Raw genomic sequence first — 17500 nt, 5'->3', positions numbered from 1 at the left:
TGCTGTTACTATTATTAATAATATTACTAACTTTTTTTTTTACCATAATAATAATAATAATAATGCTGTTTTGTCACCTTATTGCAGCTGCCTACACTCTCAAAATTATCATGCGATTTTTGGAGCCACATACTGAAGAGGAAATCAATAGGAAAATTACCTATTTTCATTTAAAAATATAATAATAATTACTGATAATATTTATAATAATACTTATACAATTACTAACATTATTTGCAATAATAATAATAATAATACACTTTTTGTCACTTCATTGCAGCTGCCTACTCTATTAACATAATTATTAACATTAACATAATTATTAACATAATTATCTTTATTATTGGAGCTGACTTATAGTACACCACATACTGAAAAAGTAATCGATAGGAAAATGACAAAAAGTTTTAAATTGATAATAATCCTAATAATATAGTCAAAAATATCACTGTATAGTCAAAAACCTTGTCTGCTTAGTTAGCAGTATGTCGTAAGCTGATTATTGCATCAAACAACTGAGAGCACATACAGTAAAGTGATACAACACAAATGTAAAACAATGTGTGCATGTGTATATATATATATATATATATATATATGTTAGCCATACTCTCAGGGCCTACCTGAGCACCGCAGTCTACCTGAGCATATGTGAACTTACTTCCTCCTCAATCTCTTGTGGTGACTTGATGGCAATGTTCAAGAAATGGACTGGCTCTATCTGGAAAAAACAACACAAAAACAATGACATATGAAAACAGACAGAGGAAACATGGTTGTGCTCATGGTTAAGTAAGCATGATTAAGATCTTTAATCTTCTCGCTCTCATTCTCTCTCTGATAATAAGAACAGAGCTCTTGTGACAGGGGCCAAATGGCCCTCCGTGAGCCAGCTCTGTCTGTCTGTGTGCATTTATCAGCTGCAGATCCATTACAGTAGTGCTGAAGGGTTGGGCAGCATCTGGGTGGGATGGGGGGTCTAGCAAAAGTATGGTTGCATAAGCGACAGATTTGTTTGAGCATCAGGATCAGCCCAAAATAGCAAGACTGGCTCAACTAATGGGGCTCAACCTATCTGTCTGTCAAACCAATGAAAGTCTGGGGAAGTGTTTAGGAAACTTGTTTGAAAAATGTAATTATTTATTCTTATGATCATGATTATTGGTGATTATTATTTTCCAACTTACTTCATCTCTGATTGTGGAGGTAGATTTTTTGGAGATCATAAAGGGTATATCATCCATAGCTGGAAAGAGAGAACAATATATAAGTGATAATGAAGTGGTCATTACTGAAAAACCAACCCAAAGAGGGTGATTAGGACTACAACATGAAGCAAAGAGGTTTTGTATCATCCTCAAGGGGTTTATATATTAAAAATAACTGGATAACTGCAACTTTTTACATCAAAAACGTAAAATAACTGGACATCCCCGCTGAGAAAAAATACACATGCCCAAAAAAAAACAGCTAAAACCAGCCTAACCTGGTTTAACATGGTCAAGCTGGACTCCCAGCCTGACCAGCTAAGACCAGCCTTACCAAACCAGCCTGCTAAACAAGACATGACCAGGCTGGAAGACCAGCTAAGACCAGCCAAACAACTTAGGCTAGTTTTAGCTGGGGTTTTTTTTCCAACAGGGATGAAACATTTGAAAAAATTCTATTTTATTAGAAAAGATGTGAAAGAGAAACATGAAACTAGTACAGTTGTTTGCCAGGGACAATGGTCGAATACACAGTTTAACGTTTAACTCTACTACGGACCAATCAGAGAGCAGTGTAATAAAATACATTAATAATAATAATAATAATAAAATCAAATAAGTAATATTCCAAACAAACACCTTCAATATTGGTTTCTGTTCTATATGTTCTGAAAATGAATTTGACTTAATCTAATGGTCGAAAATAGTAGAAGAATGAAAGTTCCCGAATCCCCTCAGAAACTCGCTCAGACAAAGCGAGATGAAAGCCTTTTTTATCCTCCACTGTATTTGAGTGCCCCCCCCCACTCGCTCTCCTCCCTCTTTCCCTGTTAATTACTCTTGATTATTCCTGATCCTGTCTTGTCAGGGAGACGTTCGACTCCAAAAACAAAGCCCCACTCGCACACGTCGAAAGAAAAAGGGGAAAGAGAGAGACAAAACATTCGCCGGATATCAATTTGCATGAAAATGAGCCAGAGTGTTCGGCTCTCGGAGAGAAAGCGAGAGCGAGAAAGAAAGAGAGGTGGATTGAAAGAGGACTTGCCAAGAGTGCGGTGGTATAATTAGCATTCTACCAAACAAACGAGCTTCAACAGAGCTATAATTAAGCAGGCCTGTAATTAAGTGTATGCCCTTTATCATAATGATCATGGTTAAAGCGCCTTTGATGGCTGCCAGTGGGTTATTAACGGCGTAACCCTGCGCCACACGGCGCCCACGCAAGAATCAGGGTGTCACGACTGTCAGGCTAAAGAGCGCCCCTTTGTTTATCAAATACATTAGAGCCCAAATTAACACAGGGTGACACGAGCGCACAATAGCTCCCATTGACTGAACTGAAGAAAAATGTCCATCCCCTCAAAAAAATCGGAAAGTGCCAGAGTTTGCTCATGGAAAACATATTGAGTATGGCATCTAACAGCAGTGCTATATATTTACAACAGTGCATGGGATCTGCTGGCATGGAAGGAGGAAACCAGAGGACTTCTTCTCATAAGTTACCTGGAGGTCGACAGTGTAACATTTGCTGCTAAAGGCAGAAAGAATATCTTAAACTGTCATACGGTTTCATTAACTTGGCAAAAGCTGAATGCTTCTTTGTCCTCAAGTCTTCTACAATGTGTCCATTATTCTTAATGAATATCTGAACACATAAAATATCTTGGGGAAAAGGTGAACATGTTATAAATGATGACAAATTCCCCCAATCATGAGCTCAGTCCACCCTGGCAAAGGTTGGTACTGCATAATTCACATACTTTTTGTGTTTGGGTAATCTATTCGAAAATACAATGAAACACAGTTCATACAAAATTACTTAAATACACCTTTTCTATGATGGGCATGTTTTATAATAAAACGTTTATATTGTACTGTAATATTGATTTTTTTTTTTTTTTTGGGAGGGGGGGGGGGGGGGGGTACTAATATCAGTTGGATCAGTAAGGATGATAAGTAGTTTGGCACTGGTTATTAAAAAACTACACTACTTATTGATATATGAAAAAAAGTTTGTCCACAAAATTCAAGTCATGTGGTGCAACCGACATGCAACAAACCAAAAAAAAAAAAAAAAAAACCCATCATGTTAAAAACATTAGGACCTCTGGTGGGTTTTCATGTTTTATGGGGACTTTCCATAGACATAATGATTTTTAAACTGTACAAACTCTATATTCTATACCTTAAACCTAAACATACCTAAAACTGCATTTTTATATTCTTCATTAAACATCACTTAGTATGATTTATAATAGGATTTTGGATATTGCCATCTTTGTGGAGACATTTTGTTTACCTAGACAACACACACCCACACTTCAGTTGGAAAAAAAAAATTAAATAAAATAAATTAATATATACATATATATTAAACTTTTACTTTGTTACACCACATGACATTTTCAATTTTCAACTTTTTTTGAAATGGTATAAAACCAACATAAATTTGTGTAGATATCTGAAAAATCTACTTATTTAAACTGTTTTTACTGTGTTTTAAACTAGATTTTTGAAAGATTTTTCAGTTACACTTTATTTAAGGTGACGTAGTTAAATTACTCAAATAAGTACTGAGTAATATTAATTAGCTACATCTACTTACTATAGCGTTACAATTAGGGTTTGGTTTAGGGTTAGTTACTTGTAGGTATGCATAATCTACTGTTATTACTATATTAAGTACATGTAGTAACATGAAACTATGTCACCTTAAAGTTCCCCTGTAGTCAATAATTTTATCCGTTAAAACTCATCTTTGATTGCCAAAATGACATATTTAAATTTTTTTTTTTTATTTTTTTTTCAATAGCTTGAATGTAACTCTACACCCTTGCTTCATTTAGTACACACTGATCTATGAATATGCAACTTTGCCCCGCCTCCACTCACTCACACCAACTCAGAGATCCACTCGGTCAACTTACTGAGGTAAACGCTGCACAGTGGTATTGCTCTTTACAATGTCGGACACATAACGGTAATTAATATGATTAGCCTTTAGCTTGACTACGTTATCAAACAGCTAATAATGTGTTGCTAATGTTACACAAACCATCTTCCCATTCGTGAGTCAGACAGCTGTCTTCTAAAAATCAGTATCCTTAGAAACGCTTTGAGAAACTTAGAACATCTGTGGAGAAAGACATACAGTTCCACATAACATCATATTATACATCATACACCTGCTATATTGCTAAACCTACCAGATTTTTCATATCACCAGAAAAAATACCGGGATAGCCTGGCTTCACAGCATAGTAATGATATGCTAAAGCCTGCTGGCATGTTGACGTGATTGGTTACAAAGTAGTTTATATATATATTACCATGGTATCACGTCTAAAACATCCAGGGTTGTACCATGGTACTTTTTTTTTTTAATGCCAACCATACGGCTCACCCTAAGAAAACTAAAACCTTAAAAGCTAAAGGAGGGTCCGACTCATTCTGACTTATCATACAAGCTCTAAAATCAAGAGAATGATATACAAGGTTAAACTGCTTCACCACAGCCATCAAAGACCTACTGAAATAGCTCCTTCGGGCTTCCCTATGGATATATTTTTAACACCATTTTGGATACTACCTTTACGGCCATTAGACAGGCCTGTGGGAATGTATCACTCAGCTGTAGAATGGACTATTGAACAAAGAGCTTCAAGAGGTCATTTTAGCAGCAGGGCTCGGGTAATTGAAAGGAGGATGATAACGACTTGTTTCGGTCCATAAAAACAAGTGAATAAACATGTGCTAAAGCATCACTGAACAACAGCGTGGAGGGAGAGAGCAAGGCTGGCGGGGAATGCATTTGAATCAACGTATAGTCGCTAGAAAGGCTTTGATGAATCGGGAATGTGTCGGATGGATGAAGGTGGGACTTGAAGGCCGGAGCATTCCCTTTTATTGTTCAAGCATTGCAGTTTCAATCAGATCGCACTTAGTATTCGCCCGCCATTCATACTGGGTGTCCCACACTAATACACACGTACATGCACACGCTTTTTGCACACGCTCATGGACTGATGGTAAGATTTGGGGGCGATTGTGAGGAAAGAAAAATGGATGTGAGTTTGGGGTCATGTTGGGGAGGAGTGTTAAGGTAATGTTTGTCCAGACTGCTGCTGCCTGGACTAAAGTCGTAAAGGTAAAGTATGGCGCTTGGCAGATTCTACTCAAATAGGTTAGACCACAGGCAGCCTGATATATATACGCTCCTCTGGAAGAGCATAACTGAGATCATGGAAGAAGCTTGAAATGTCTGTACTAGGTACAAAAGCACCAAAATGCCAGTGTTCAGGAAATATACACCTATAAATTCAAAGTGTTGGGTGAGAACTTTGGGTCTTTGTGCTCCAAGTAGTTGTAAAGCATTTAAAAGCATTTAAAGCAATGGTTGGTGTTTGAACTGGTGGCCCGTTAAACCCATGACCTTGGATTTGCCCCATTATATGCACAATGCTCTACTAGCTGAGCTACAGGACTACACTGTGACCAAAACACCTTGTGCAGGTCGAAAAGAGCTCATTGATCTTTACAAGGTTGATGGACACAGATTTGCAGTTCAATGTTCCATGATAACCGTTTATTCAAAACAAATACTACAATAGGGATTTTCAGTCTGCCAATACTTGACATGTGATTAGACCTGGTACACAGGTACCATCATGTCATTAATTGCTGATTAGAGTGGTGAGTTCAGCACTGGGATCGGTTAGAGTGAGTGAATGATGAGGGTGTGCTGAAGTGAGTATGAGTGTGGCTATGAGGATCATTGCCTTATTAATAGCAGTGTCAGGTGTTGTGAAAAATTTCGGCATTGTCATCCCCACAGCCCCCGAACCCTGACGGATGGTTGCTGCAGGCAGAGAAGACTTCCCTTACATGCTGCTATGAGCACTAATCCTTCACACTTCCATTGTTGGATGCACTGTCACACAGGACTTCCGCCAGCCATGCTCACCACACCGACACGCGCACACATCAGATTTATATGTAGGCTAATGCTAAAAGACTGACAGATGGAGGACTCGGTCAGCCAGTACAGCACAGTTCATGAAACAAAAAATAATTTCTTCCCCAGAGGAGGGGGCGGGGGGTTGGGGTGAAAGGTGAGAAAGAAAAATTCAGTGAGTTTTAAATAATTCTTTAGGGTACACAGACCAAAACACACTTTGTAACAGATCAAAGCAAAGACCAAGTTCATTTTTCATTTCATTTGTTCTTCGAATTTCATTATTGCACAATATTGCAAAATATGAAGTTGATGGGGAGTGGAAAAGACCCTCCTAAAGAAAGCCTTAACCTAGGTTCAATTTGTACACCAGTTTTTAAAAGTTTGGGGTCAGTAAGATTTTTTTTTTTTTTTAAAGAAATTAATACTTTTATTCAGCAAAGATGTGTTAAATTGCTCAAAAGTGACAGTAAATATTTTTATGTTACAAAAGCTGTTATTTTCAAGTTTCTATTTATAAAAGAATCATGGGTTGCACAAAAAAAACGCTGCGCCTGTTGCTGATGCTATGGGGACGCATCCTCGTGGAACCCTGTGTCTGAGGCACGTGTAGAAACATGGCATCAGCTTCTTTGTCTTCAGGAAGCTGCTTGTTTTAGTTCTGTCAAGATAGCAGTGTGTGAAGAAAGGATAGAAGGTAAGCAGAATAACAGCAAGAAGACAATTCAAGCACTGTGTACCTCCGCACCCGCGTTTTAACGGCTGGCGATGATCACAAGCTGTGTGTTTTTTGACCGGGAGTGGAGCACGCACGTTTAGCCCTTGAGGGAGCTGTATGCATTCGTTGCAATGATTTCTCACTGAGAAAACTCAGTTCCCAGCTGGCACTCTTCACGAGTGAAGAGAGTCAAGCTGCTGAGCCCCACGGCTCAAGCTCCACATTTGCTGAGGCAAAGTGTAGGCTACGATTGTGGGAATCTCAGACGGAGCTGGTAGAGGAGTGGAAGGGAGTTCCCCTCACCTCTCAGCAGTTTCTTCCGCGGAAAGAGAGGACTCATTGCTCGGCTGTGATTCTGACATAATAGACATGGTGTTACTAGAAATGTATATATTTAATAGATCTGTTTTCTGCTTAATGAAGCAAACCGTTGAATACGATGAGCTAGTGAAACTTATGACTCATGCTACAGCCAGACTGAGTTTAAACTGGCCCGGTTTGAAGTGCGTGACTGTGGAGGGTTGTTTAGATCAACGATATCTGTGGAGTCATAAGTGTGCAGCTCCGGTGAGCCTTCCCCTTCTCCCAGACCTGCACACTTAGGAGTCAGGTGCGTGGAGACATCCATACTCTGCCTGTATGGTCCATTCGGCTCTATTCGAATGTAGAGGGGCTGAGCTAGCAGGGTTATGGGTGGATGCCATGGGTGGAAAGGAATTTAGCGAATTACCTTTCTCCGGGGACATCCTCATCAATGAAAGGCTCCCGTTTTGCCTTCTAAACCATGTCAGACGCCATCGAGGTTGGTAGGCAGAGTGTATGTGGTGGCTGGGCAGACTGGTGGAACTTTGCACACTATGGCAGTACTGTAAGCATACCAGGCAGATCTGCTCAAAGACCTGGATTTTCTCCTGAGGTGGTCTCTAAACTGCGGATGGCCACAGATCAAACTCTCTGTGCCACCAAGCAGGCGGCCAGCTCTATTGGCTGGTCATGGCTGCTATGGTGGTGGGGAGAGATATCTCTGGCTTTATTTGTCAGGGATCAAAGAGTCAGATAAAGCTGTCCTTCTTGATGCCCCTGTCTCTCCCTCGGGGCTGTTTGGCACTGCCGTTGAGATGGTGGTGGACAGGTTTAGAGAGGTGAGAACACAGTTCGCTGCATTCGGGAAGTATATCCCTCACCGGGTTCTTGTGTAGCCAGACCTTCAGACTGACGGCAGAAGGGTGGACTCTATTGCAGCTTTCATTGGCCAAGGACCGCCCAAGAGGATGTTGAGGATGTTTGCCCCCCACTCTGAGGAGTGGGGGCCAAAGGCGGCGCAATAGAAGAAAGCCATACACAGATCGAGGAGCAATGGGTTTGGCGAAGAAAGAGCAGGATGGTTGAGCAGGGCTGAGGCCCAAGCTCTCACCTCCTTTTTTCATTCCCTTCAGCTCCTCATAAGTCGTCTGTAACCTTTCCAAAAACAAGTTCCAGGGGAGAAGAGCAAAAAGGCGAGGAACTGGGGGCAATGAGAAACTGTATTAAAAGCCACATACAGATCTGGGTGCTGTTTAAAAAAAAAAAAGAAGATAAAAACAAAGACAAGTGATCAAGTGGGGCCGCTGCTTAAGTTCTTGCCTTTTTTTTCATTTCTTTTAGCTCCTCCTAGTTCGTCCGTGCCCTTTCCAGGAACAAGTTTCTGGGAAGAAGAGCAAAAGGCAAGTGTGGCTAAAGCTAGCTCTCCTTCTGAGGAACCAGGTGTGGAGCAAATCAAGTCACACACGGATCTGGGTGCTGAAAAAAAGAAGAGAGTGACTGAGCAGGGACGCTGTTGTATGGCGTCTTCTTCTAGTCTCCCCCTCCCCCTCTGAGGATGGTGTTGGGGTACAAGAGGTTGTTTTTAGAGGAAATTTAAAGTAGGTGTTGGGAGCCTGACTCTTGTGGCTATTAGTAGGACTGGGGTGGTCTAAAATGAGGTTGAGCCCATTTCTCACCCAAACACTGAGCTATAATGCTTACTGTAGCTTGAGAAGCAGGCGGTTTTGGTTGCAAGTCCACTCGCCCGCAGACACAATAATGTCTTGGGGCTGAAGCCTCTGAGCTTTAGTGCTTAGATTGTTAGTTCGAGAACAACAAGCAGGCATTGGTCAGCATGGCGTAGTTGGTATGGTGTCCCCATAGCATCAGCATCTGACGCAGCGTAGAGGTTCCCTCGAAAGGGAAAATCTAGGGTTTCCTAGTATCTAACCCCGGTTCCCTGAGAAAGGGAATGAGACACTGCGAGATGCTGCATCATGCTGCCATGATTCAGGCATGCCTGCGCGGTTCTCTTTAGACAATATGAATCTGATGACGTGTTCTCAGGCGCCCTTCTTATACGCTGGGGAACACCTTGCAATGTCATCGCAATAGATAGATAGATAGATAGATTATATTAATATAGACTTTCCCTTACCATGTACTGTTATTTATAAACATTTAAAAATGTTATTATTATTATTATTTATATTTGTATTGTGTATCCTGGGTGAGGAACTAAGCATATTTTGTATTCTTTTTTGTAAAGGTTTTGGGTTTAAATGTCACATGCAAAACATCATTATTTTTCCTACATTCACGCTATATAAGTAATTAATGCTCTTTCCATACAACTATTCAGTCCTTCCCATAACCTTACCTTTTCACCCCATAACATGCATTTAATCTCCTCACACCCACAGCTCACACTGACAACATCCAGCCAAACCACAGGAGAGCAACAGCAGACTGCGGTCTGAGTCACTGCAGCAGCAGGTCATGCATAAAGGACAATAGTGCAAGTGGATGTGAAATCTGGAGAAGTTGATAGGAAGGGAGTGTTACCCAGTGGGTGTGAACTGCAGAGTGCGTGGGATAAGTAGAAGGATCAGGGCTAAGATGGGATGCTTTAACCCTATGGATATCCCAACAGCTCTCTCATAACAAACACAGACTGTCTTCCAGCAGCAAACCTTCTTGCTTTTAAAGAAAAATTGAGCCCGCCGCCTGAAGACATCTTAGCGACATATTGTAGTTTATTTTGTCGCCTGGGTTTACCATCTGTGCCATTCCAATAGATGCTGCTGCCTGGTGAAGCCAAAGCCTGGGCTAGGAGGTCTGCCCGAGCCCCTCCAAAGCCCAGCCTGGTCATTAGTCAAATTGCCTAATGAGAGAGAATACAAATGGCCCCCTGCCCTGACAGGAGGAGTTTTGGAAGTGTCAGCGCTCCTGACCCGTGCTATGAGAACAGATGATGGCTCGCTGCTATTTTCAGCACCTTTTAATGACTCTGTCGTGGCCCTTGCCATTCTTCCTCTTTTTGTCTGATTTTCTTCTTTTATTCATTTTCCATCTTGACTTTGTATTATTGTGCATCGTACTCACTCAGAAAAGATTACAGTGAGAAGAATCAATATTTTGCTTTAGAGCAACATGGCACCAGAACTTGCAAAACAGAAAACCCAAATGAAATGTAGGTAAGACAGAGATCTTATAAACAAGTACAACAACATAAGCTATTCTTTTGTTGTAAGATTGTGTGAGCATTTTTATGAGCTATTCTGAGAAATGCAACAACACGAAATTTTAATGGACTAGTTTGGACAAAAACTAAAAATCTGTCATTATATATATACTCACCCTCATGTTGTTCCAAACCCATTTGAGTTTCTTTCTTCAGTGTAACATTTTGAATAAAAATAGTGGTTGCTGTTTTCCATGCTATTACAACAAACAGAGTCTGAAACTTCAAGCTTCAAAAAGGACACTATCCTATATATATATAGGATCTATTCAGATATATATCTATTCAGGCTATATCTACGTCTAGCCAAAACAAATTTTTTAACGCCATTCCAGATTCTATTGCTATATTCAAGGCGAGAAACAGGTTTATTTATTAGAAATAAAACTAAATAAGATGCAAAACGAATAAATTTAAAGTGAATCTGAAGCCTACCTTTCTCATTCGACACGAATCCAACTGTTTCCATTTTCGAGACGAATGCTAAACTATTTATTATATAGCCTAAGCTTTGTACTTCACTCGCATTATCGACATCATCCTTCACACAACAGCACAGTGAGGCGCTGGTCACGGGTGGTAAACGGCAGATTGTATTACAGAATTGAATTGAGCAGTGTAACATTTTATATGTTTGGTTGTTTGATTGGTTTATGTTTGATTGTATTTTATTTTATTTTAATTATTTAACAGGCTTCGATATCAAGTAAGCAATGCAAGAATTTGTGTGTGTGCGCGCGTGAGGCGCCGGCGCGACCATTGGAATTTGTTTCCCCTTCTAAGACAGTAAACTGTAATTTATGGTCATACAGGTAAAAGCAATACACATTCATACATTTACAAAAGACACTTAAATAACAAGCAGAATGTCTGTTTCCTTTGATAGATCTTTGGAGTACGCCACAATAAACAACTTTCGTTTTGTTAATCTGTAGACCTAATTATTTAAGTGAAATATTTTGCGTAGCCTATAGGCCTAAATATTCCCTTTTATTTTACATGTGTTATGTAGGACTATAGTTTTATTCTGTTTTCTCCGTTCACAGAAGCGCTGCAGGTGCGTGATGTGGCGTTGTGTGAACTCATGTTCTACATTTCCTGCAATTTTCGCTCGTTTCAAAACACACAACAGGCTGCATATTACTTGACATTCATTTTCACTTAAATGCAGACCTAATGCTTGACGGTTGGAGACATATATCATCGGAAAAACTAATGCCAGTGCATTGCCATTGTGACTTACCTAACCTATGATGACTTGCAGTTGAGCCTGAGCGCATCAGCGCGGGTATTTCACTCATTTTAGAGCCTGAGCGCAGGCATTTCACACACTTGGGATGCGTCAGCATCACATTTGCATAGGCTGTACTATTTGAATTCATGATTGGTTGACTACCAAATCAAAATATTAAACAGAATGATAAAATAACGTTATTAACCAGTTAATGGCCATTTCAAATTAGCGTTTCTGTTCAGAACGATTAAATTTGATTTAGTTTCCGTTTCTGGTTATGTTCCGGTCAAAATTTTGTTCGTTTCCGGTTTTCGTTTTCGTTCCTTGAATCGGTTCAGAGTCCTGCTCAAACCATCCTTGTTCACATTACTTAAAAAACTCATGTAACTACATTAACTTAATTTAACCAAGTTGTTTCTATTAAAAATGAGCTTAATAAGTGTTTGTTCAGTCAACTTAACATTGCTGAGTGAAACGCACAAATTAATGTTGACATAACTAACTGGGCAGTGGATCCGTAGTTCCCAGCATGCTTTGCAAAGGGACTGCATTAGGAGAGTAAATTTAGGGATTAAAGTGTTATTTTATGTTTTTCAAAGGGAACAATGTTATTGATGTTAGTGTTTAATGTTCAGTTATGTTGAACATTTAGATAAGTTTCTGTAATGTTTTTGACTTTTGTGGTTACCATTGTGCAGAAGAGTGGCACCACTGTTTAGGCTATGAGTGCTTATATATGCATGTTTTGGATGGAATTCCTGCTCTCAATTCAATTGAGTTTGTTCAAAGAGTTTTTTTTTTTGAGTGCATTTTGTAGAGCAAATAGTTAATTTAATAAGGTAAATTAACTCAATAAATGTGTTCACCTTACATAATAAACTTTTATAAATTTAACATAACATTATTAAGTAAACTACACATAAATATTATGTAACAGTGACAAATTCAAATGATTTGTATTTACTCAAAGAAATTTGTCAGCTTTACTTGAATTTCTTTTGTGCATACAACTCAATTGTTGTTTGTACAAATTACACAATATAGTTGCGTGAAACCACTTGACTGCTTTTTTAAGTAAATCCAACAATTCATTTTTTTGAGTGTATGTCTTGTAATAGCTTTGTGTGAAAAATAGACTGAAATGTAACCGGAATATCTTCCAGTCCACTGGGCTGTTAACAGTTGCGACTAAATCACTGAGTAAAACTGAGTTAAACTTAGAGATAAGGGGGCGGGGGGAGATGTATTAAGTTTATTTAGAAGAGAATTGTTATTTTTCCATCTGGGTGACAAGTGGCCCTTGAAATCTGGTAGTGGTTTGGGTGCCAGTAAGCATCACCCACTGGGCACTGATCTATCTGTCTTCCAGAATGAAAGAAGAGCCAAATGTTCCAACTGAATCCTGGCAATAAGCATACAGTTCAGAAATACTTTCATGTAATGCAATCCCAGCACCTATCATCACCTGTTCCATTCCATAAAAGAGGTCAAGAAACATTAGCTCTAGATAAAAAATAATCTCTAATAATGCTTTTTTCCCCTCCATTCAATGATAAGTGTACATTTACATAGAGAACCGGCATACTAAACACTAAAGTATGCCGGTTCATGTGGTTTTCCAAGCACCCCAGTCCATTTGAAAAGGCGGTCTGGAGTATGTTTCACGTTAACGACAGTACTATTCACAGTTGGTATGAACACAATCCGCCCTAACTTACAGAACTGAATCGCTAATAATGTATAATTTGCATCTTTGCATACACCTGGACACACATATCATAGAATAATGCATTCTTATTTAAGAATAAATTGTCTTCAAAGAGCAAGTATTAAAAATAAATACAATAACAGTAAATAAAAAGAAAGCAATATAAAATAAAAGCAATAAGCACAAAATAAAAAACAAAACAATAAAACACAAAACAAAATACAAAATAAACATAAAAAAAAATAATATATAAAATACACAAAAAATGCTAAATAAAATCAATAATAATAATAATAATAATAATAATAATAAAACATTTTATATATACTGTAAGTGCAGCGGTAGGAATTGAAATAATTTGGACCAAGTGGTCTATGGATTAGTCTAATGTACTAGAGAGATTAGTACCAGCTCTGGCATGTGAGAGGTCTAGTGGTGCTGTAATTCTAGCATAGTGATCTGAAGTTGTTTTGAGACTCTGAGTAAATGAGCTCGGCCTCTCCAGAGCATGCATGAGGGGCAGAGCTGGCAATGGACCCGCCGCTAAATTGCGTGTGCCGGATGGGCCGCAGCAGAAGGCACAATTACATCAAATCCCCTCTTAATTAGCGGTTCTGTGGGTATGCTAACTCACCATGCTGGAGCAGGAGGTAGGGCGTGCTTGGAAAGGGATGTTGAACCATAAAAGAAAGAGAAGCAAATTAAGGCAAGAAAGTGGTGTTAGGGTCACGCAATAGGGTCAGTGCCCGTATTTGTGGGCTACAGTCAGTGTGAGAGCTATTTTGAGCTGAGCTAGCATCCCATACCTCCACTTAAGTTGCAATGGCACTCTACAGTAGACAATCACTGGCATGGAGCCCCAATAGATCCCCTCAGAGCTGGGGAGTGTTATTAAGTTTTCCATGTTGGCGGCTGCAGGGCGATGTAAAGTGGCACCTCGGCCTGGTGAGTAATGATGTGTGCCAGGACTCAGGCAGGAGGGATGACAGCATGAGAGGCCTCGTTGGCAGCCACTGGTGCAGCCATAGGACCATTCATCATCTCTTTAAACCAATCTACCAATGCCGCACCGCCATTCCTCATTAATTATGTTAAGCATCGTAGCATTACGTTCGCCATGACATGAGGCTCAGTAGACACTGTAGCTCAGACGTGTCATTGAGAGATGAGAGTATGTGCATAAGGTTTGACAGCTGCAGTTTGGCCTAACAAACAGTGCAGCTACAACATTGAGCCCTGAATTAAGGAACTGTGTAGCCAATCATGGTTATGAAGCAATAGCCTGAATTGACTTCAGATGTTTAGATGTCCATTTTAGGAACTAAAAAGTGCATAGAACACTGACAGAATATAAGCAAAACAACACAAAACAAAACAAAAACAAAAAAAACCTAAAAAACTAAACAAAAATAAACAAAACACCAAAACACAACACAACAAAACAAAACAAAACATCAAGCAAAAACAACATAAAAACAAACAAACAAAACAAAACAGGAAATTATAGAGAAGACCCCTGAGGAGCTAAGTCAAGTCTGTTAATTTAAAAAAAAAAAAAAAAAAACTTTTTTAAAGGTGCAATGTGTAAATTTTAGCTGCATCTAGCTGTGAGGTTGTGAACTGCAACTAACGCACCCCTCACATCCCTCCCTTTCGGAGAAGCTATGGTGGCCGTCTGGCCAACACAAGACAAAAATGTTGTTGTCTGAGACAGCAGAGAGTAGCCTGTGTGAAACAATGAGGTTTCTTACTTCTAACAAAGAAGTAAGAATACTACTACTACTACTACTACTACTACTACTTCATGCGTATTCAACGTAGTGACGATGCAAGCTACCTCTAAAAACACAAACGATTTAGAAGAACAACATAGTGACTAAATGCGCACTGTAGAGTGTTTGTCCATTTAGGGCTGCTGTAGAAACATGCCGGCGCATAATGGCAACTTGACATGGAGGGGGGACCCACGATGTATTAGATAGAAATGGCTCATTCTAAGGTAATAAAAACATTACAGTTCATTATGTAAGGTCTTTATGCATCACTGAAAACATAGTTATGTATATTATATTGCATTTCTGTCAATAGATCCTCCTAAATTTTACACATTGCACCTTTAAGTCAGAGTTAGTTTAGATTGTAAAATTCATGTGGTACAACTCCCAAAAATAAAATTTATAATCTAGAATAATGAAGAATGAATGAATACGACCCATGGCTATGACGCCAAACAATAAAGAATGATCACAAATTTTGACAACGCATACAAAAGCATGCTGACTACAATAAGCATTTATTTTGAGAGCATGGGTGTGGGAATTTGGCCACTGTTTTAGAGAATAAACTCTTCATTCAGCTGTAGCTGAGTCTCTTAATATATTTTGAGACAAAGCAGGCAGAGCACTTTCAAAACAGCCTTTGGGGGGCCCACTTCCCCCTTATCAGAAATGGCTCCATTCCCCGGAATCTCATTGAGAGTTTAAATCGCACTATGTATTAGGGGCTCGTTAATAACCAACTTAACGAGTCCACAGACCCATTAAAAGATCTTTAAGAGCATATTTGATCATAAATCTCCTTAACCTATATTTAATGGCTGGATTTCGAGGGAAATATTTTTATCAAGTTCTAATTAGATGTGCGATAACAAAGACTGCTGAACATGAGGGCAATGGGAAGGCTAGACAGGCCCATCTATTGAGGGCGGCCATGTTTGATAGGCTGGAGACTAATGAAGGAACAGATCTTATTCTGGGCTGGGAGATGGACGGCTGAGGAATGATACCCCGGACTGTGATTAGGCCCACAGGCACGTGGCTCTCATTAGTCTTACAATTGACTTAAATCTCCAAGAAACTTACAGACACATTTAGAAAATAATAGAAGAACACATTTATATTCTTACCATGATTAGAAAGGAAAAAACACTAAATATTTCCCCATCGGTAATGATAAAAAAGGGGATATTAATAATGCTAATTGTATTTTAATGCTAAATAAATAAATAAATAAATAAATAGTGTCACACCAGAATCAGAGGGGGGACTCTCCAGGACTCTGTCAAAGAATGATGGATGGATGGATGGATGGATGGAATGGGATGGATAAAAACTTCAGCCAAGTAAACCTAAAAGTTAAGTGTTTCATTGACCCTTTGAAATTAAAATGCATGGAATAAAACTAAAATGTAAATGTAGAAGTATATGTACTCTGACGATAATTATTCTAATGGCTTTGCAATGCCAGCATCAAAAAACAGCAATATAGTACAATGTGCACCTTACTAGATCAGGTTTAACATGCTACATACATGTAACAGGCCTCAAAAAGGTCGAAGACCCTTGGTCTCCCCCTAAAGGAAGACTTACGGTGATTCTTAAATCCAGATTAATCCAGAAACAAACATTTGGAAGAAACATCAGTCACAGGTTTAGTGGTATACGCTTTCATGCACACAAGCCAACCAAGTTGTAAACCGACTCTACATTTTCCCCAGGCTCCCTCTACGTAGGCCACGAGAATAAATCATTAATGGCTTTTTTGGAAAAGAAGCTGTATGCAGTCTTTCATGCCCTGTCGCCAACCTGAAGTCCTTGGCTCCCTTTCAGAACGGTTTTATTGCCCCGAAATTGCACGGCTTAAATCGTGTACCCATCGAAAGTAAAACACAGCTGTAAATCTGGTCTATGTCTATTCCCCTCCTAGTCCCCCCACCGCCACCCATCAAATATCCATACACAATTCATTTAGGGCAATTTAGCTGATGCTAAACAGAATCAAGGTGAACTTTCAATGGGCCCTCAGCTATGAGAGAGGAGGAGCAGAAAAATGGTGGCCTAGCTTTGGGGGGTTTTAATCAACTAGCTCCTCAAGGCTAGCCATCCAGCCATGGAGCAGCCGCACTTAGCAGATGAGTTTTTGTGTCGCTAGCCCGAGTGCGTGTTCTCTAATCCTTCAGCCTAAAGTGTTTTGGTATTGTAAAATATGGCCACACGGGTGGAGAGAGCTGCTGGGCTACACGAGATTAGAGTCACGATTAAAAGCCTATGGGATCTTCCTCGACTGCCAAGCGCTAGCTGGAGCGCTAGTCACGGAGCAGTCTGCACCCGGAGATAAGATGGAACTTTTGTTTGAAACCTGATGAGAGGCTTC

The 17500-nt window shown here is 39.6% G+C and overlaps 1 protein-coding gene and 1 long non-coding RNA gene across 5 annotated transcripts in view; one reads left to right on the top strand and one right to left on the bottom strand.

Annotated features, from left to right (window-relative positions):
• The window catches only part of LOC127517825 (uncharacterized), a 31369-nt gene extending 30727 nt beyond the window's left edge, over positions 1-642 (top strand). The window contains exon 3 of the long non-coding RNA XR_007931379.1: positions 1-642. This exon is cut by the window's left edge and continues 615 nt beyond it. This is a non-coding gene — a long non-coding RNA (uncharacterized LOC127517825).
• Positions 1-17500, bottom strand: part of mvb12bb (multivesicular body subunit 12Bb) — a 59568-nt gene that overhangs the window by 6246 nt on the left and 35822 nt on the right. For all 4 annotated transcript variants that reach the window (XM_051903958.1, XM_051903957.1, XM_051903959.1 and 1 more), the window contains 2 exons: positions 1188-1246; positions 662-721 (listed from right to left, as the gene is read on the bottom strand). In XM_051903958.1, the coding sequence (XP_051759918.1) occupies positions 662-721; positions 1188-1246 (119 nt within the window). The remainder of the gene's footprint in view (positions 1-661; positions 722-1187; positions 1247-17500) is intronic.

Source organism: Ctenopharyngodon idella, chromosome 8 (assembly GCF_019924925.1).
Source record: "Ctenopharyngodon idella isolate HZGC_01 chromosome 8, HZGC01, whole genome shotgun sequence".
Lineage (NCBI taxonomy): Eukaryota > Metazoa > Chordata > Actinopteri > Cypriniformes > Xenocyprididae > Ctenopharyngodon > Ctenopharyngodon idella.
Note: the sequence above shows the minus strand (reverse complement) of the source record. Positions and strands in the feature narration are given on the sequence as shown.